The 20900-nt window shown below is 43.7% G+C and overlaps 1 protein-coding gene across 1 annotated transcript; it reads right to left on the bottom strand.

Annotated features, from left to right (window-relative positions):
• Nucleotides 1–16166: 16166 nt before the first annotated feature.
• Nucleotides 16167–20283, bottom strand: OR6Q1 (olfactory receptor family 6 subfamily Q member 1). The gene is given in 3 exon segments (XM_065882439.1): nt 16167–16381; nt 16384–17104; nt 20149–20283. Coding segments are annotated over 3 exon segments (1071 nt in total).
• Nucleotides 20284–20900: the final 617 nt, after the last annotated feature.

Genomic DNA, 20900 nt, shown 5'->3' with positions numbered 1-20900 from the left:
CTACAGGCCAGATCATAATCCCCCCAGACACTAATATGAGTAAGCTCCAGCTGCCAACCTCAAAGAGCTCATAGGTGAGTGGAGCACAGACAATGGGATGATATCATAGTTCCAGGAAAGAAGTACTCACCCAGAAATGCCTGGTATGGGTGGGGCCGGCTCAAGCGGCCCAAAATCATTGTCAAAGTCAGACACCACTTATTAACTTAGAGTGAGAAATGTGATTTCCAACACGTCCAACAGCCTCGAACTGTCTGCTCAGCGTACTCTCTCCCTGCAGAAAAGCCTCTATCTGAAGCCAACTTCTTCTCGGAAGGATAATCCATGAGCCAAGAATTGGAGCATAAGGAAGAAAGCAGACTATTGTCTCTATGAAATCAGAGCTGTCCAGGCAACCAGAATGCTCAGCTCAGCTGAGACATCCTCTTCCTGTGTTTCACTCAGACAGGTTGAGTCTTTCTTCAGTTGATTGTATTGTCACCCGTCCGGTTAGTTACATTCCAGCCCTGAGGATACACGTGGCCCACCACCTAGGTCTCCCCAGCATCACAGCCCAATGGGTCACTTGGGATGGGGTTAACCTCTGTCAATTTCAGTTAGTTTCCCTCAGGATCAGCCTTGGAGGCCAGGTACTCCCAGGTCCACTGAACTCAGAGTGTCTGCATAGCCTCTCTAACACTAGGAACCCCACTCCTGTTGGGTGGTATCTCTATTTTGCTAAAATTCAAGGAGCTCCAAATTGACTACACCTTCCTTGCTTGTGCCGACTCTGGTTTTGCAAAACCCCATAGTTCACAAAATCAAAGGACCCAGTAGAAATTCTCCTTGTTTCACATAAATCCAAGAATGCACAGTCGGTGGAGGGACAGAGATGGGCTGGGAAGCAGAAGCAGTGGAAATGATGAAGGACACCGGCTGGAAAGTGAGTAAACCTGGATTCGAATGTAAACAACACTTCTTATTAATTATGTGATCCTGACAAATTAAGGCATCCCTTTTGAGCTTCACATTCCTCACCTACAAAGTGAAGGTAACAAAGATGAATGGCGATGCATCTACTTCTTAGAGTCATTGTGGGTGTTAACCATGGAATAACCAGTGCCTGGTATATAACAAATGCTCATAACTGTTAGTTGTTATGGCTACTGACAGTAATGATAACAATGTACACCTGGAAGGAGCAGTTATCTTTTGAGAAAGAGATACCCAAGTCCTCGGTATCATTTTGCCCAGTCTAGGATGAGAGAGTCACCAAGGACTTTGAAGTAAAGGAACTTGTCTGCATATCCCTGGTGGGACAGCTTCCCTAACAGACTGGAGAAAGTCTGGGACAGCAAACCCCTGCACTGAGTAACTTGGGGAACCTGCAGGAGGAGGGGAGAGGGCGGAAGATGAGAAGGAAGAGAGAGAAGAGCATGCATTCATTCATGCACTCAACAGCTAAGACCAATTAAATGCTGAAAATCTAATTGGAGGGGAAAAGACGTGAGCTCAACCAATCTGCGGTAGAAGAACTCAGTGATGATGTGATGATGGGGCGGGTCCTAGGACTGGCTTCTTATCAGAGGAAACATTAAAAGTTGGACTTAGAAAACACAGGCCTGAATCTCAAATTGCCACTTATTAGCTGTACGATCACAGGCAAATTCTTTTGTTTCTTGACTTAATGTGGAAAATGAAAACAATCACTACCTTATAAGAATGAAATAGAATTAATATTAAAATAACTTAGAAAAAAATTGTATATGATTGCCAACTCAAGTTTATCCTGAGATAGCTAGTGTGTCTACCTGGAGTTGCTCGGTTGTAGCCTTGTAGCCTTATGTCAGGAAATAGACAACTGATGCCAAGGTTTTTTTACACAATGGAAAACAGCCCATAGAGCCCCATTTGTCCTTTCCCAGACCCCTAAGTATCGAAGGTCGCCAGGTGGGGGGCCTTCTAATTTAAGTGCAGTTGCATTTCAACAACATGCCGTGCTTCTTGCCCTTTCTTCCCACTCATCCAGGCAGGGTTTATCATCCCCTTCTCTAAACACCCACAGCATTGTCCACATGGTTGTATAATCAGAAAGAGTAAGAAGATTACTGTAACAAGTATAGATGTTTTGTCCCCATCCTCAAGGATTTCAACCTAGTTCCCTCTGCTCTCACCTTAGTCTTGCATGTCTTTTTTCTGTTCCCACGACTGTCACACCTCAATGGCCAAATTCCCCCATCCTGGGAGAAAGAAACAAGGGAGCCAATGAGCAAGGGAGCAGAGTATTGGGGCTGGTAGATGCAAACTATTACATTTAGAATGGATAAACAACAAGGTCCTACTGTATAGCACAGGGAACTATATCCAATCTCCTGGGATAAAGCATAATGGAAAAGAATATTTTAAAAGGCTGTGTATATATATATATATATATATATATATATATATATGTATGTATGTATGTATAACTGGGTCACTTTGCTGTACAGCAGAGATTGGTACAGCATTGTAAATCAACTATACTTCAAAAAAAATAAAACAAGGGAGAAGAGTAGAGTTCCAGGGGAGAAATGAGCATTGCTTCCCATCGCTTTAGGGCATCACTGAGGACTATTTCAGGAATCTTCCCCTCACTTCTCCTTCCCCAGACTAAAGAATCCTTTTATCAGATCTTTCCAAGAAAATTCATTCTGCAAGCATGATTTGAATCTCAGCTCTTCTCAATTCAGAGTGACTTTGCTTCCCAGGGGACATTAGCAATGTCTGGAGACATTTCTGGTTGTCACAGCTTGGGGGGAGTGCTACTGGCATTCGGTGGATAGAGGCCAGGGATGCTGCTAAACCTCCTATGATGCACGGGACAGCCCTTCACAACAAGTATCTAGCACCTAATGTCGGTAACGCTGAGGGTTGAGAAACTGTAAATTAGTTGCCTGGCTAGTGTGTGTAGTCTTTGCTTCTGATTCACTATTGATTGGTCTCCCAATTCTGTTTGGGCTCAGGGGAAAAATAAGTCCCTTGAGATAAAAGCTAAGGGATTTGATGAGCGCAGAATGGAGGACAAACTTCCCAGAACATTCAGATTATCCTATTCACTAATATTTGTTATACATTCACAGTGTTCTGGGCACTGTAGTAAGGGCTTCACTGCATCACCTCATTTAATCCTCACACAATCTTCAAAATAGATATAATTGCTACTCCCATTTTATCGAAGAGAAAACTAATGGTTAGAGAGGTTAAGCCCCAGGCCACCCTGCCTGTAAATGGCAGAACCAGAATTCCAGCCCAACACGCAGGGGCCAGCCCTTTGTCTGTGGAGCAATGTGCTCATATCTTTCTTCTCCTTGAGATTTCTTGGTTCCCCCCAGACTGTGACATCTTAAGAACTCATCTTTACCTGTTGTTCTCTCCCTAATACCCTACACAGTACTTGATGCATGGAATACATCGATAACAATTTGAACAAGAAAGGGAGGGAAGGAAAGAGGAAAGGGGTAAAGAAAGGATAAAGGAGATAAATAGGGTTTTTAATTTTTTAAGGTGGGGGAAGAGAGGGAGAAAGAAAGAAGAGAGGGAGGGACCAGTAAGTGAGAACGACGCAAATTCTTCTAAGACCTGATGGCACGGGTGCTATTCAGTCTCCCCAGTGCTCTCTCTCCTCCCTTGTGCAGGTCCCTACCTCCATCTGCAATGAAAAATGTCCTGCAGGAGCTAGGAAGCCAACCCTATCTGAGAAGTCAAACTGCTGCTACAGCTGCCTTCCCTGCCCCGGAAAAGAGATGTCCATGACACCTGGTAAAGAGGGAAGCTGGCCCTTGGTCAGCAGGTGGCCAGTCAGCACCCAAGGAAGGTTTCAGACGAGAGCTGATATTTACATCAAGGGAAGATTCATTTAATGGGGAAAAAAATCCAGGGAAAAGGAGATCAAAAAGATGGTGTCAATATGCCCTTCCCACACGCTACCTCATAGCCATGTACGGCTATATATTCATTCTTTCTTTCATCAGCCATGAGTTTGCCCAAATTTTGTGCCTATTTTAATGTCTGGCACATGGTAGGCATTCCATAAATATCGGGGGAAAGCCTCCTAGTGATTTAATCTATGTTTTACTAAGATGCCATTCATTCAGCAGATAGCAACTGGCACCTACTTGTGTGCAGCTACTGTGATGGGTGCAAGGGTGGTAACAACAAATAAGGCGCAGCCCCTGGCCCCACAGAGCTCATGATTTGCTAAAGGAGAATGGTCATTGCATAATAGAGAAACTAGGCTTAAAGTCAGTTGCTTTAATAAAAGCTCAAGCATTGAGTCACGAAAGCAGAGAGAAACGATTAATTCTAATGAAGGATATGTAGGCAGACTTTTCACTGGAGGGGCTGGCATGTGATACAGGCCTTGAACAACAAGTAAGGTCTCAAAGGCAATGAAGCATGATAAGGGCAGTCCAGGCCAAGGAGTAAGTTAATGAAGCCTCAAGGCATGAAAGCAACAAGGAGCCTAGTGTGACTTGAGTCTAGACTGGGATGGGAGATGTAGGAAGCAGGTGGTCACATCGCAGAAGACCTTACTTGCCAGACTCAGGAACATGAACCGTATTCTATAGGACATGGGGAACCACTGAATTACTCAAGTAGAGAAGCCGTATGTGTTTCAATATGCGTTTGGGGGAGAGTAATAGGTGGTAGATGTACTGAAAAAGAAAGAGATTGTTTCAGGAAGACCAGGTTCAGAATCCAAATCAAAGAAAGAGGTTAAATGAGAATATATTACTGCTCCAGAACTCTAGCCGCAAAGCCTTTCCTTAAAGTCACTACAGAAAGCAAGGCTCTGAAAAGTTCTATCGAAGGAGGGACTTAGAAAAGGTGGCTCCATAAAAAAGGAGAGTCTGTGCACATATTAAGCATCCCCATAAACATTCCTTATATAAAATAGGCTGCTGGATGAATAAACGCACAAATAAATTAGCTGTGACTATGAATTACAACATTGCCACAATGGTTGTTCAATTCAAAAGGCCAAAGCCTAACCAGGAGTTAGAGCTTCCGTAGGTTGCCATGTCAACGTTATTTCACTATAGTCTGTTGCATGTTAAGGAGCGACTATCAGGATTTCGGCCATGTGTGTTTTGGGCCCTAAATCTGAGGACATCAGGCAATCTGGAAGGCCCATCGTAATGAGACTGAAATACTCTGATTCTACTCGAAAAGCCATCAGAAGTCGTATAACCGCTTGACCATGGTAAAGTTTCCAGAAGCTTCCCCACTCTGTTCTCTGACCCAGTTTCTCTCTCTTCCTTTAGACAGTGCTACATGTGAGAAGTGCCCTGAGGACCAGTGGCCCAACAGGGAGTTGTCAGTGCATCCCACAAAACCCTCGACTACTTGCCCTACCACGAGCCCCTCATCGCAGTGTTGGCTGTCTGCACAGCCCTGCTCTTCCTCCTTGCTCTGGCCACATCTTAGGCATCTTCGTCTGGCATCACCACACCCCCGTCGTCCAAGCCAATAATCACCAGCTCAGCTACCTTCTGCTGTGTCCTCCTTGGCCCTCTGTTTCCTCTGCCCCTTCATGTTCATTGGTCATCCAGAGCCCCTCACCTGTGCCATACACCAGGCAGCTTTAGGGGTCACCTTCACAATCTGCGTGTCCACTGTGCTGGCCAAGACCATTGTGGTGGGGGCAGCCTTCCATGCCACCCGGCCTCACACCCGGATTAGGAAGTGGGTGGGGCCAGTTCTCCCTAGAACCATCCCCATGGCCTGTTCCCTGGTCCAGGCAACCTTATGTACACTCTGGGTGACCAGATGGCCCCCACAACCTGTGAACTCTACAGAGCCCGGGTCCACAGTGACTGTAAAGTGTGATGAGGGCTCCTTGGAACTGTTTTATGCCATGCTGGGTTAGCTTGCTGGTGGCCTTCCCAGCCCACCTAAGTGTCCTTCATCCCTGCGTACATGAGCGCCTGAAGCAAAGACGTAATAGTCATGCAGGTCTTTGCCATCTTGGCATCAGGAGCAAGCCTCATATGCTGCCTCTTCTTTCCCAAACGCTACATCATCCTTCTCCATCCTGAAAAAAACACAAAAGAACAAATGCTTGGCAGGCATCATCTCAAGTGAGAAAATCAGTAGTGAACAGTAAGGAGTTCCACCTCCTCAAGGATGCCTTCCCTAAGCTCATCAACAGGAAAATGCTCCTTCCTCTGAGCCCTGTCACACTCATCTGGACCCCTCCTCTTCACTTAGCTGCTTCTATTTTGTATTTCATTCCATGAGAGAGAGATGAGACATGTTTGCAACTAATATCGTCCTAGATGGAAACATCTGGTCTAATTCATCCTGTGACCCTCCAGCAGTCAGCCAGTGCCTGGTGCAAAGAGGAGACAGAGTAGTTGTTTGATGAATGAATACATCAACTTCTGCAAAGTTAGCACTGGAAGAGACCTTTGAGGGGAGGCAGCAAGGTAAGGTGCTACGGAAAAGCCCAAATGATCTTTTTGGCCAACCCAGTAGAATGGTCAAAAGAAGTCAAACAGACCTGGCTCAAATCCTCCGGGCTCCTCCATGTTGTAGGTATAGGGACCTGAGCAGGTTGCTTAAGTTCTCTAAGCTTCAGTTTCCTCCAGTGAAAGATGAGACTACGCCTTTCTCTCTAGGTTGTTGTGATAATGAAACGAAACCAAAAAAAAATGCGTGAAGGTTCTCAGCACTTATTAAACACTCAGAAGGTAAGTATATAAAGTCATCAAGTCCATCCTGTCCTTTCACATATGAGGAACTGATGCCAAAAGTGGGGACCCGTTAATCCAAGGCATCATTGTGCAGATGTTAGGAGTCAGATGAGTAAGTTTCAAGCCATAGCACTTCCATTTACTTAGCTATGTGACTTTGGGCAAGTTACTTATCTTCTCTGTACCGCAGTTCCCTCGTGTGTAAAGGAAGATAACCATAGCCCTTACTTTGTGGGGTTATCACTGAGGAGTAAACGAATTAGTATTTATAAGGCATGTAGAATATTACTCAGCAAATAGTAAGAGTATTTATTAAATAATTCAATTAAATTATACATAATGGCAAACCTGAATCTCTTGATGGATTGCTGAATGGCTGAAACTTTTATGAGACTGTTGCTAGGTCATGGGGAGGGAACTTCAAAATGGCTAAAGTATGGTCTTTACAAGCAAAGAGCTTGTGAGCTAACATTTCCAACCTAACCTGATCAGAGTGTACTAAATGTATCTATTGTGAAACTGTTTATAAGAAGTAAATAGAGAGTGGCCAAGAATGCAGGGTAGGAAGATCGAGCTCACCTCCTCCCATGGGCATACCAAAATTACCACTATTTACAGAGCAACTATTGATGAGAACGACATGGAGACTAGCAGAAAAGATCTTCTACAACTAAAGCTACAAGGAAGGAACCATGGCAACACAACTAGGAAGGGCAGAGACGTGGTATAATCAAGACCCATACTCCCACGTAGCTGACCCACAAATGGGAGAATACTACTTACAACTGCAGAAATTCTCCCCAAGGAGTGAGGGGTCCAAGCTCCACAGGGGTCCTGCACCAGGAAGATAAGCTCCCGGAACATTTAGCTTTGAAGGCCAACAGTACTTAACTTTCAGGAGAGTCAGAGGGCTGTAGGAAATAGAGACACCACTCTTAAAGGATGCACACAAAATCTCACATCCTCTGCGACCCAGGACAGAAGTAGTAATTTGAAAGGAGTCTGGTCAGACCCACCAGCTGTCTTGGAGAGTCTCTGAGACAGGTAGGAGGCAATTGGGTCTCACTCTGGGGACACAGACACTGGCAGCAGCCATTTTGGAAGCTCATCCAACCATGAAAACACTGGTGCTAGCAAGTGCCATTTTGGAATCCTTCCTCCAGCTTATTAGTGCCAGGATGCTGCCCCACCCACGAGCCAGGAAGCACCAGTCCTGGGACACCCCAGGCCAAGCAGATAGCTGGGCAGGGACACAGCCCCCTCTACCGGCAAGTCAGATGCCATAGGACCCTCTAACACCCCAGCTGCACTGGGACCCAGCCCCACCCACCAGTGGGCCAGCACTAGCCCTGGGACCCCTGGGGCCCCATAGGCAGCCTTTGGACCCAGTCCAAATAAACAACCTAACATTATACCTAAAAGAATTAGAAAAAGAACAAACAAAACCCAAGTCTGTAGAAGGAAAGAAATCATAAAGATCAGAGCAGAAATAAGTGAAATAGAGACTAAAACAAACAATAGAAATGATCAATGAAACTAAGAGCCGGTTCTTTGAAAAAATAAACAAAACTGACAAACCATTAGACAGACTCCCCAAGAAAAAAAAGAGAGAGGGTTCAAATAAATAAATCAGAAATGAAAAAGAAGTTACAACCGATGCCACAGAAATATAAAGGATCATAAGAGATTACTAAAAGCAATTATACACCAATAAAATGGACAATGTAGAAGACATGGAAAAATCCCTAGAAATGTACAATCTCCTAAGATAGAACCAGGAAGAAACAGAAAATATGAACAGACCAATTACCAGTAATGAAATTGAATCAATAATAAAACAACTCCCACAAATAAAAGTCCAGGACTAGATGGCTTCACAGATGAATTCTACTCAACATTTAAAGAAAAGTTAACACCTATCCTTCTCGAACTATTCCAAAAAATTGTAGAGGAAGGAATGCTTCCTAGTTCACTCTACAAGGCCAGTGTCACCCTCACACCAAAACAAGACAAAAGTATCACAAAAAAAAGAAATTACAGGCCAATATCACTAATGAACATGGATGCAAAACTCCTCAATAAAATATTAGCAAACTGAATTCAACAATACATTAAAGGATCATACACCATGATCAAGTAAGATGTATCCCCTGGATGAAAGGATGGTTCAATATCTACAAATCCATCACTGTGATCCACCACATTAATAAATTGAAGAATAAAAACATGATTGTCTCAATAGGTGCAGAAAAGCTTCTGACAAAATTCAACATCTATGTTGAATTTATGATAAAAAAAACTCTCAACAAAATGGGTAGTGGGAACATACCTCAGAGAACACTTTCCTAAAGAACACATACGGATGGCCTATAGGCACAGAAAAAGATGCTCAACATCACTAATATCAGGGAAATGCAAATCAAAACCACGGTGAGAAATCATCTCACACCTGTCAGAGTGGCTATTATCAAAAAGGCAACAAGTGTTGAGACGATGTGGAGAAAAGGGAACCCTTGTGCACTGTCAGTGGGAATTTAAATTAGTGCAACCACTATGCAAAACAACACGGAGATTCCTCAAAAAATTAAAAATAGAACTGTCATATGATCCAGGAATTCCACTCCTGGGCATTTTTCTGAAGAATATAAGAACACTAAGTCGAAAAGATATATCCACCCCTATGTTCATTGCAGCATTATCTACAATAGCCACAATATGGAAGCAGCCTAAGTGCCCATCAGTAGATGAATGGATAAAGAATAAAGACACACACACACAAGAATATTACTCAGCCATAAAAAAAGAATAAAATTTTGCCATTTGCAACAACACGGATGGACCTAGAGGGTATTGTGTTAAGTGAAATAAGTCAGACAGAGACAGACAAATATTGTATGATTTCACTTATATGTGGAATCTAAAAAACAAAACCAATGAACAGACATACAAAACAGAAACAGAGCCACAGATACAGAGAACAAACAGGTAGTTTCTAAAAGAAAGAGGGATGGAAGGAGGAGAGAAATAGATGAGGGAGATTAAGAGATACAAACTTTCAGGTACAAAATAAATGAGTCACATGTATGAAATGTACAGTGTGGGGAACATAGTCAATAAGTATGTAATGTCTTTGTATGGTGAAAGATGGTAACTAGACTTGTCATGGTGATAATTTTGAAATGAATAGAAATATCGAATCATTATGTTGTGTACCAGGAACCAACATAGTGTTGCAGGTCAGTTATATGTCAAAGGCAACAAATGAACAAACTCATAGAAGAGGAGATCATATGTGTGGTTACCAGAGGTGTGGGGGAGGGGGAGGGGGAATCTGATGAAGTCAGTCAAAAGGTACAAACTTCCAGCTATAAGATAAATAAGCGCTAGGGATATAATGTACAACATAATAAATATAATTAACACTGCTGTATGTTATATATGAAAGCTATTAAGAGAGTAAACCCTAAGAGTTCTCATCACAAGGAAAAAAAATGCTTTTCTATTTCTTTCATTTTGTATCTGTACGAGATGATGGGCATTCACTGAATTTATCGTGGTAAGCATTTCATGATGTATATAAGTCAATTTTGTGCAGTACGCCTTAAATTTATACAGTGCTAGATTTAAATTATATCTCAATAAAGCTAGAAGACAAAAAAAAGAAGTAAATACCCTGAACCTGCTCTGGTTAGCTGCCTGTCTTTGGGTAAATGAGGACAGGTGACTGTCTCCCATGCGCTAGAGCAAGGTCTGCTCTAAATGAAGCCCCTCCACTTCCATGAGAGTGTGGGGATAATGATTAATCCCACAACAACTGGGCATATATTAATTCAATGATAATGCTGCTGGACTGCCCCCTGCGAGGGAGGTTGCTGAATGGTGTTACACAAAATGTCTCAAGGTATCAAGGAATCCATTTTTCTGAGCAATGAGATTCATCTTAAGTTCCTGCCAAAAGGGCTTTAACATGCTCCTATCTTGCCATGGCCTGCTGAGAATTTTATTTCGACCAATGCAAATGAAGCCACAAAGGAAACAAGGATAAAGATAAAGAAGACTCAAATTAGAGAGAGAGAGCTGTATCATACCACAGTCAGAACCAGCATTTTGACAAATGTGCCATAGAAATCAGCTGCTAAGGGCTTGGAATGTGAAAAGTGGAAAATAAGAGACTAACCGAAGACTAAGAACGCTGAAAAAAAGAAGTGGGAATCCCAGCACAAGTGCAAGGGATAAAAAAAATATGGAAGGAGATCCAGATGGGCCTTAGTGAAGTACACACATATCAAAGTCTTTGATGGTGTTACATAACGGTACGCAGAAAACTGTAGAATTCTGATTTCAGAGTGTAGGTTTGGTCATTCTCACTATGTCCCAAGTCAAAGGACTTTCTCCAAGATAGTTACCAGGTAGTCCCCAGCTAACACTTAAGCCAAGATTCTCATACCCAGAGTGGGCAAAACAAGATTAAACAGCACTTATTATAGAATTTATCTTAATAAATCTTGTTTCTTTCTGGGATTATTCCCTGTGGCTTTCTCTGGGTATCAGTGAAGTAGTGTCTATGTTAAGCTAGCACTTCACATAACTCTATTTTACACTGTGAATAAATATACCCCCAGAAAAGGAATTATATTCTCAGAAATCCCATATTTACAAAAATGTGCATTTTCCCTGATATGATTTCATAATTTATCTTCATTGCAGATTGATCTATCATTAGCAGTGTCTTTTCTTTTTTTTAGCAGTGTCTTTTTTGCGGTACGTGGGCCTCTCACTGTTGTGGCCTCTCCTGTTGCGGAGCACAGGCTCCAGACGCGCAGGCTCAGTGGCCATGGCTCACAGGCCCAGCCGCTCCGCGGCATGTGGGGTCTTCCTGGACCGGGGCACGAACCCGTGTCCCCTACATCGGCAGGCAGACTCTCAACCGCTGCGCCACCAGGGAAGCCCTAGCAGTGTCTTTTACAACTTTAATTGGCAATACCTACACATATCATACACCTCACCAGCAATCCAGATTCTGGAAGGTAGGTCTGGGTTTTTTGGGGGTTTTTTGCTTTTGGCCACACCGTGCAGAATACACGATCTTAGTTCCCCAACCAGGGACGGAGCTGGCCCCCTCTGCGTTGGAGCGTGGAGTTTTAACCACTGGACCACCAGAGAAGTCCCTATAGGTCTGTTTTTTAAGGGAGTGAGTGTTTTATAATGTAAATAATCACACTCACAAAGGCCTTTTTTTTCAGTTTACTTTCTTACATCAGATTTTATTAAATCAAGATTCACTTTTACATGTATAGAAACCTTTCTAAGAGTATGCCTCAGAGTTTTTACCATTTTATGTAATTTACCTCAAAATACAGATTTCTTCTTCAAGAAGCTGAAAATCATAAGCTTTGCTGATGTTTCCCACAGAGTTATTCTTAGAATAGTTCTCAAAATCCAGAAAATATCCCCTGTGTTTGAATTTGAATTCCTTCTGCTACCATAAATGAGAACTACGTAACCCAGAGTGATGGTTAATTTTATGTGTCAGTTGGCTGGGATAAGGAATGTTTCTGAAAGAATAAAGTTGAATAAGTAGACTGAGTAAAGAAGACGGCCCTCACCAACACAGGTGGGCATTACCCAATCCACTGAGGGCCTGAATTGAACAATAAGGCAAAATAAGGTCAAATCTGCTCTTTGCTTGAGCTGAGACATTCATCTCCTCCTGCCCTTGGACATTAGCACTCCTGGTTCTGAGACCTTCAGGCTCGTACTGAATTACACCACAGGTTTTCTTGGTTCTCAAGCTTGCAGTTGCCAAACCATGGGACTTCTTGGACCCCATAATCCATCACATCGATCAATTCCTATAAATCTCTTCAATATAGACATATATATATATATATATATATATATATATATATATATATATATAGCTATAGATATCCTATTGGTTTTGTTTCTCTGGAAGGCTCTAACACACCCAGTATATTTTGCTTTTTTCCCCATCATGCAGAAACCTAAAAGTCAAATTCATTTTGTGTCAAATCTACTCAGGTCAGGTGCCTGAAAGTAACTACCGCTTCTGTCTTATTCAGATGAATTCTTATATTTGATCCTGAAAGATTATCATCTTTACACTGTTTTGCATCTTGCCCTCATCCAAAAGAATATAAAGCACATCACTGAAATAATATTCAATAAATGAAATGGGGCTTCCCTGGTGGCGCAGTGGTTAAGAATCCGCCTGCCAATGCACGGAACGCGGGTTCGAGCCCCGGTCCGGGAAGTTCCCACATGTTGCGGAGCAACTAAGCCCGTGCGCCACAACTACTGAGCCTGTGCTCTAGAGCCCACGAGCCACAACTACTGAAGCCCGCGAGCCACAACTACTGAAGCCCGCACGCCTAGAGCCCGTGCTCCGCAACAAGAGAAGCCACCGCAGTGAGAAGCCTGCGCACCGCAATGAAGAGCAGCCCCCGCTCAACGCAACTAGAGAAAGCCCGCAGGTAGCAACCAAGACCCAACACAGCCAAAAATAAATTTAAAAAAAAATGAAATGGTTTTCAAAACATGTAATTTGTGCTCTCTCTGTTAACTATTAAAACTGCAACAGCGGCAGGCACGTGACCCAGGCTGCAGCAATCAGACGTGCTCCTGTGAGACAGCGGAAGGGAGTCGAGTGAACACTCGAGCCTGCAGGAGCGGCCCGGAAACACGTATCAGAACCAGCACGAGCCAAGAGGGAGATGGGAAACTGCAAAGCCCGCTTCCACTGTCTGGCCAAACAGTTTCACCACCTGTACCAGGAGAAGCTGGAAGTTTTCCATGCACTGGTGTAGGGGGCTGCTGGCTGGACAGTTCCCCAAGACAGCCTAGCACTGCTGGGAACCTGACTGCGGACTCTGTCTCCTCGGAAGATGGGAGAAGTTGGAGTTGCCTGGGCACTTTATTTTTTAAAAAATGCAACAGTGAAGATACTGGGTTGGGGTGGGGGAAGGTAGAGACTGGGGCTGTGGGCACCATTATGCAGTCTCATTACTGGCCACTTAAGAAACACCATTACAGTAATTCTGTCCTTCCTCTACCTTATCCCAAGCTCAGCATTTTCCTCTTCCACATATTGTAGTTTCTAAAATCCACATTCGAAGGATGATCGTTAATGTCTTTAGGAATGCAACTATCTACATACAGGGAACTGAATTATAACTGTCTTTTTAAGCCTTACTTCAAGTGAGCTGACATTGCCTTGAGATCGTCCTAAATCAATTTTCAAAGCACCATTTGGTATAGCAGGAAGCTTGGTCTATATTTCAAATAAAAGAATGTAGATACAAAGAAGATAAGTACATGGGTCACATGAAGAATCAGCTGTGATTCTAGGGACTTTGTGGTGGAAACTGCCAGTTTTCTACCAAAATTTGTTCGTCCCTTTTCCCACAATAATCAAATTTTGGCAGGTATTTGTCTGCCTAGCTATGGACTCTTGTGGGGAGGCAGAGATATTGAATAATAACCTCCGAACAGAGAAGGAACTTTGAGACCAAAAAAGGAAGCAGGCAACTCCATAAAGCGCAATTATAAAATTTATTGTTGGTAACTTACATACAGTCAGGATCTGGTAGATGATGACCCAGAGGCATTCGCAGCTACAGTGCACATCACCAAAAGGGGGGAATTTAAAGTGGCCAAAGCTAAAAATAGAATCCGACTACTAGGGAGAAGCACGTCTGCACCACCAGGAACAGGAGTTTTCCCTACATTTCCATGGCCGTTAACCATCTGCGTCAGCAAAAGGCATTCTTTTAGTTTTCATATCAGATGAAGGCAAGGGTAAATGTTAATAGGGAACTTAGCTGGCTTGGGTGCATTCCTTGTGAGTGGGCTAAAGCTCAGTCACACAGAAATGGGGGCGGGGTAGGACTGCAGGCCCAAGATGGAGCTGACAAAATGGAGTCAGTATGGTTCACACAATTCTTTTTACCCTCCTTGCAATTAGATGTGACCTGCGGCTAACTTCTCACCAGTAAAAGTGAGTAGAAATGATGATGGCTATATCTAGTGAAGAAACTTTAAAATACAGGCTGTGTCTTCTCCATGCTCTATGCTCACTCTTCTTGTCCACTGGGACCCTATGTTCATGATGGAAGTAATAAGAAGGCCCCAGATTGGGGGCTGGCAAATGGTCTCTGTCACAACGACTCACGTCTGTCACTGCAGCATAAAAGCAGCCATAGACAATATGTATGGTGTGACGGTGTTCTAGTAAAACTTGATTTACAGACACTGACATTTTTAATTTTATAAAATGTTTCTGTGCCATGAAATATTATTCTACGTTTGATTTGTTTTCAACTATTTAAAATTTGAAGACTATTCTTAGCTCACAGGTTGTTATAAATAAGTGCTGAGCTGGATTTGGCCCAGAGGCCTTAGTTTGCCAACATCCAGGCGGATGTTGACCCTAAAGATGCAAGGAAACAGAAACTGAGTTGACAGTTACAGAAACAGTGACAGTTTAGAAAATAAACTTATGGTTACCAGGGGTAAGGGAGGAGGGATAAATTGGAAGACTGGGATTGACATATACACACTACTATATATAAAATAGATAACAAATAGGACCTACTGCCTAGCACAGGGAGCTCTACTCAATACTCTGTAATGGCCTATGTGGGAAAAGAATCTAAAAAAGAGTGGAGGACTTCCCTGGTGGCACGGTGTTAAAGAATGTGCCTGCCACTGCAGGTGACACGGGTTTGAGCCCTGGTCCAGGAGGATCCCACATGCTGTGGAGCAATTAAGCCCATGTGCCACAACTACAGAAGCCCGTGCCTAGAGCCCGTGCTCTGCAACAAGAGAAGCCACCACAATGAGAAGCGCACGCAACACAACGAAGAGTAGCCCCCGCTCACCACAACTAGAGAAAGCCCGGGCACAGCAACAAAGACCCAAAGCAGCCATAAATAAATAAATAAATAATAAAATTTTTAAATAAAAAATAGTGGATATATGTATATGTATAACAGATTCACTTTGATGTACACCTGAAAGTAACACAGCTTTGTAAATCAATTATACCCCAATAAAATTTTTTTTAAATAAAAATGAAAATAATTGGATAGCTAAAAAAGAAGGAAAGGAAGCGGAGAAGTGATGGCAAAGAGGAAGAGAAGCATGTGATGGTAACTGGAGACAGGGAGCTTCCAGAAAAAAAAAAAGATGCAAGGAACCTGGATCCTTGAATGCCTGTTGAGCACCAACCTGGATCACTCACCTTGGACTCTTCAGGAAAGAGAAAGTATCCTTCATTCTTTAAGCTACATTATAGTTATAGCAGACTAGAGTTTTACTTGAACTAATACATAGTCCATAACTCCTGACTCCTAGGCCTCTGTTCCATTCCAGAGTCCCCACCACCCTCCTTCTAAAAAGCCAAGGCAAGGACACTGGATCCCCACCTCCCCCTCACTGACCTTTCCAAGACCTGAAGGAAAAGGCTCTGCCCAGAGCTCCCTTCACCTCTTTGTTTCGAAGACTGTAGATGAGAGGGTTGAGCATTGGAGTGACGATGGAGTAGAAGACAGAAACCACCTTGTTGAAGTTGATAGAAGGGGCCACTTTGGTCCGGACATACGTAAAGAAGAGAGTGCCGTAGAAGAGGCTCACCACAGTCAGGTGGAGAAGGCCTTCCGGCGCTCGGCAGCCAAGCGGATATGCAGCAGCGTCCAGACAATGTTGCCATAGGACACAGCGATGACTGTGGAGGAGGTCAGGAGCACAGCCAGAGAGACCAGGAAGTCTGTGGTCTCCTTCAGGGTGACATCCGAGCAGGACAAGGCTAGCAGGGGTGAAGTATCACAGAAGAAGTGATCAATGACATTGGGGCCACAAAATGTCAGTCGGGACATGAGGTAGATGGGCAAAATGGGGGTGAGGAAGCCAACCAGCCAACAAGCAGCTGACAGACGGATGCAGCTGCCCCAGGACACCAAGGCCCCATATCAGAGAGGCATACAAATGGCCACATAGCGGTCATAGGCCATGGCGGCCAGTAAGAAACACTCTGTTGCCCCAAGGAAGGTAAAGATGAAGAGCTGGGACAGACATCCAGCATAGGAGATATTCTTGCCCCCGTGTCCCCCAATAAAACCAGCCAGCATCTTGGGCACTGTGACTGAAGTGTACCAGATTTCAAGGCAGGACAAGTGTGTCAGGAAGACATACATCGGTCTACGTAGCTGGTGGTCCAAACCCACAACCAGGATGATGGCCAAATTCTCCACCAAGGTGAACAGGTACATAGTGAAGAAGAGAGTAAAGAAGAGGAGGCGCATTTCATGCACCTCGGCAAAGCCCACCATAACAAACTCTGTTATGTGGGTCCAGTTTGGGTCACATGGCTGCTACATGAGTAGTCTCAGCCTCACAGATAATGACAACTCAAGGAGAACCTGTGAGATGCTGGACTGAAGTATCTTTCACTTCAGGAGAGGAAAATAAAGTCAAGACGCTATCCTTAACTCTCAAAAAAATGTATAGTCCATGAGGGGCACGAGAAAACAGACGATTTCAGTACAAAATGAAAAGTGCTAGATAGAAATGACAGGATATTAATGGGAGGCAGTAGAGGGGAAGCTCAACCAGTCTTGAGGAATCAGGGAGATCTTCCTGGAGGAAGAGCTGTCTAAATTGGAACCTGAAAAATAAGTATAAGTCAGTGACATAAAAGATAGAGAAATAGAGAGCACATAACAAGTATAAAATCTCAGACATCAGAGAGAACATCATGTATTTTGGAAACCTCAAGTACCATGAAGATTAAGAGCTTGGCTTCCTGATCAAGCATTCCTGGCTCCAAATACAAAAGAACCTAACTAACAGAGTTGTTGTGAAAATTTAAATTAGATAATCCCTCTAAAGTACTTATCATGATTGGGTTAATAAATACTAGGGAATAATACCCTCCAAGTCCATTCATGTTGTGGCAAACGGCAAATTTTCATTCTTTTTTATGGCTGAGGAGTATTCCGGTGTGTGTGTATATGTGTGTGTGTGTGTGTGTGTGTGTGTGTGTGTGTGTGTACATCTTCCTTATCATTCACCTGTTGATGGACGCTTAGGGTATTATGCTTAGTGAAATAAGTCAGACAGAGAAAGACAAATGCTGTATGATATGACTTATATGTGGAATCTAAAAATAAAACAAATGAATGAATATAACAAAACAGAAACAGACTCACTGATATAGAGATCAAACTAGTGGTTACCAATGGGGAGAGAGAAGTAGGGAGGGACACCTTAGGGGTAGGGGATTAAGAGGTATAAACTACTACGTATAAAATAAATAAGCTACAAGGATATATTGTACAGCACAGGGAATATGGCCAAGATTTTATAATAACTATAAATGGAGTATAACCTTTATATTGTGAGTCACTATGTTGTCCACTCAAAACTTATATAATACTGGACATCAACTGCACCTCAATAAAAGTGCATGCATGCCTACACACATACATACATACTAGAGGACATTCTTAGATGTTGACTTCTCCTGGAATAGATCATAGAGGGGAAGTGACTTTCACTGAGCTTGAGGAACGGTCTAGGCCAACAACATGAAGAGCTAGTAACCAAGTTAATGAAGGTCAAAGCTGAGTGTCAGCCTGAGGGCAACAGAGAGCCTTGAAGAGTGCTCGGCAGGGGAGCAATGCTGAGAAGGGACAAGTACACTGTGCTGAAACACGTCCGGAGAGGAGGAGACAAGAGGCAGGAAGGCCAGGTTGGGAGAACAGCATGAGGTGTTGACAGCTGTGGTCATGGGGCCTGGAGAGTGATAAAGAGAGCTGTCAGGAGGACTTCCCTGGTGGTGCAGTGGATAAGACTCCACGCTCCCAGTGCAGGGGGCCCGGGTTCGATCCCTGGTCAGGGAACTAGATCCCACATGCATGCTGCAGCTAAGAGTTCGCATGCCACAACTAAGGAGCCCACCTGCCACAACTAAGACCCAGTGCAAACAAATAAATAAATATTTTTTTTAAAAGAGAGAGAGATAGCTGTCAAGAGATAAATTCCACAGGACCGAGTTCAAATCCAAAAGCCAATATCAACTTGAAATATGTGACCATGGGTAAACACTAAATAATTCCATCTTGTAAAACAGTTAATAAAAACGGGGTCCAAAAAGATGAACTCTTATCTGATTTTAAGAGTAAGTGAACACACGATTGTAAAGCAATTATCCTCCAATAAAGAGAGTAAGTAAGAGAATATAATGTCCCCATTACTGTGGTCATTTTTAAATTCTTTGACACTCTTCCCATTAAAAAGTGGGGCCAATGGCCACTCCTCTTGAATCTGAGCCTTGTGGCTGCTTGACGACATAAGAAGACAGAAGTGGTGCTGTGCCAGTTTCCAGGCCTTAAGAAACTGATTCCTCTCCCTGCTTCTTGGAACCCAGCCACCATGGTGTGAGGAAGCCCAAGCAGCCTGCAGAAAGGCCCAGGTGGAGAGGAATTAAGGTCCCTGGTCCTCAGCCCTGGCTGATCTCCCACTGACAGCCAGCACCAACATGCCAGCCAGGTGAATGAGTCATCTGAAGAATCGACCCTCCAGCCCTGGTCAAGCTGACCCCGCTGACACCAGTCTTCCCTGCTGGGCCTTCCCCAAATTGCAGATTTGTGAACTAAATAACTGATTGTCATTTCTGTAAGTCACTAAGCTTTGGAGTGGTTTGTTAAACAGCAGTAGATAACTGAAACCATTACATACTTGTTCTGTAACCTTGGACAAGTTATTGAATGTCTCTGACCCTTTGGAGGAAAACAAATCGTGTTTTGCCTCTGGTCACACAAATGCCTGAACTGGAATTTGAATCCAGGTTTGCCAAGGTCTAAAACCCTTGCTCTTTCCCCTAAAAATAATTAAACAGGTTCCCTCGGGTGTCAACATTTCATGATTTGCTGGCAGTGAAAGCATGTAGAGATACAAAATCAGAAATAAACAAGGTCAGAGTCTTCAGAGTCCTGCATGTATCGTCACCACACCTAAATCCAGGCTCCAACATCCCCATAGTGGGGGTCTATAAACACTGGTTTCCTGAACAAATAATTGCACTGCAGCCCCAGATGCTTCACGATTCTGTTGGCTCCAGGAAATTTCAGAGCACAGTTCCTGCACATTTCTCCCCTTTGCAATTTGGCTTATCATGTAGCATCCTAGGAACAGTGCTCACCCTTTCCAGATACCCTTCCTCGCTGCGCACAGATGCTGTAGAAGCCTGCCTTACAGGTTTCATGGTAAAGTTTTCTGAAATGTTCATTCTTTTTCATAGTCATTAAAAGCACAAGATTTAGAGTCAAACAGATCTGAAATCAAGCCCTGGCCCTGCAATTCACTAGCTTGGTTGCCTCATCCATTAATTGTTAGTATTATTGCTAAATCTTACCTGGCCTTCCAGCTGTGACTCAAGTTCGATAGTCTCATCTTCAGTAGGAAGACTTTTCCTTCCCTTATTCCTCCAAACTTGTATGCAGGTCAGACCAAAATATGCACAGGGCACCCGCTCTGTGCCAGGCGCCATAGCAGATGTACCAGAGGGGCAACCTGGCACAGAGCAGGTGCCCGAGCATCCATCATGGGACCTGGCACAGAGCAGGTGCCCCCAGCATCTACCACAGGGCCTGGGACAGGTGTTACCTTATGATAGTTTCAGTCCTCTGATCCATAACTTAGAGATAGGATGCCAGAACCTGAGGGGGTTTGTATCAAATCCAGATGTTACCTTGAAAGAACGGCTTTTATTACTCAACTGCTGGACAAGGGGTAAAGAAGTAGGATATTTTGAACACACACACACCGCAAAGACCCACACCCCCCGCTCAGTGTGGAGTGCTGTTACGAGGCAACCGGGCCAGGGGCTCGTTCCCAGCCTCTTGCCTCCAGCCTGGGGTGCATCTCACTTGTGGGCTGGGATTTTTAAGAAGCAGGTGAGCTTTCCCACTATCTTCAGGCTCTCTCCCTCTCTAGTCACAGACTAAATTCAGAATATTTGGAGGCTTCAGTGGACGGCAGAACCACACCATCAAAAGAGCCTGGATCCCTAAGGAAAACCAGTCATGCCTCCGAGATCAGGAGCCATCAAACCTCTGCTGTAAAGAGCCAGATAGTAAACAGGAGAGATGGGATTCAAACCCCAGC

Source organism: Phocoena phocoena, chromosome 8 (assembly GCF_963924675.1).
Source record: "Phocoena phocoena chromosome 8, mPhoPho1.1, whole genome shotgun sequence".
In the NCBI taxonomy this organism is placed as follows: domain Eukaryota; kingdom Metazoa; phylum Chordata; class Mammalia; order Artiodactyla; family Phocoenidae; genus Phocoena; species Phocoena phocoena.
Note: the sequence above shows the minus strand (reverse complement) of the source record. Positions and strands in the feature narration are given on the sequence as shown.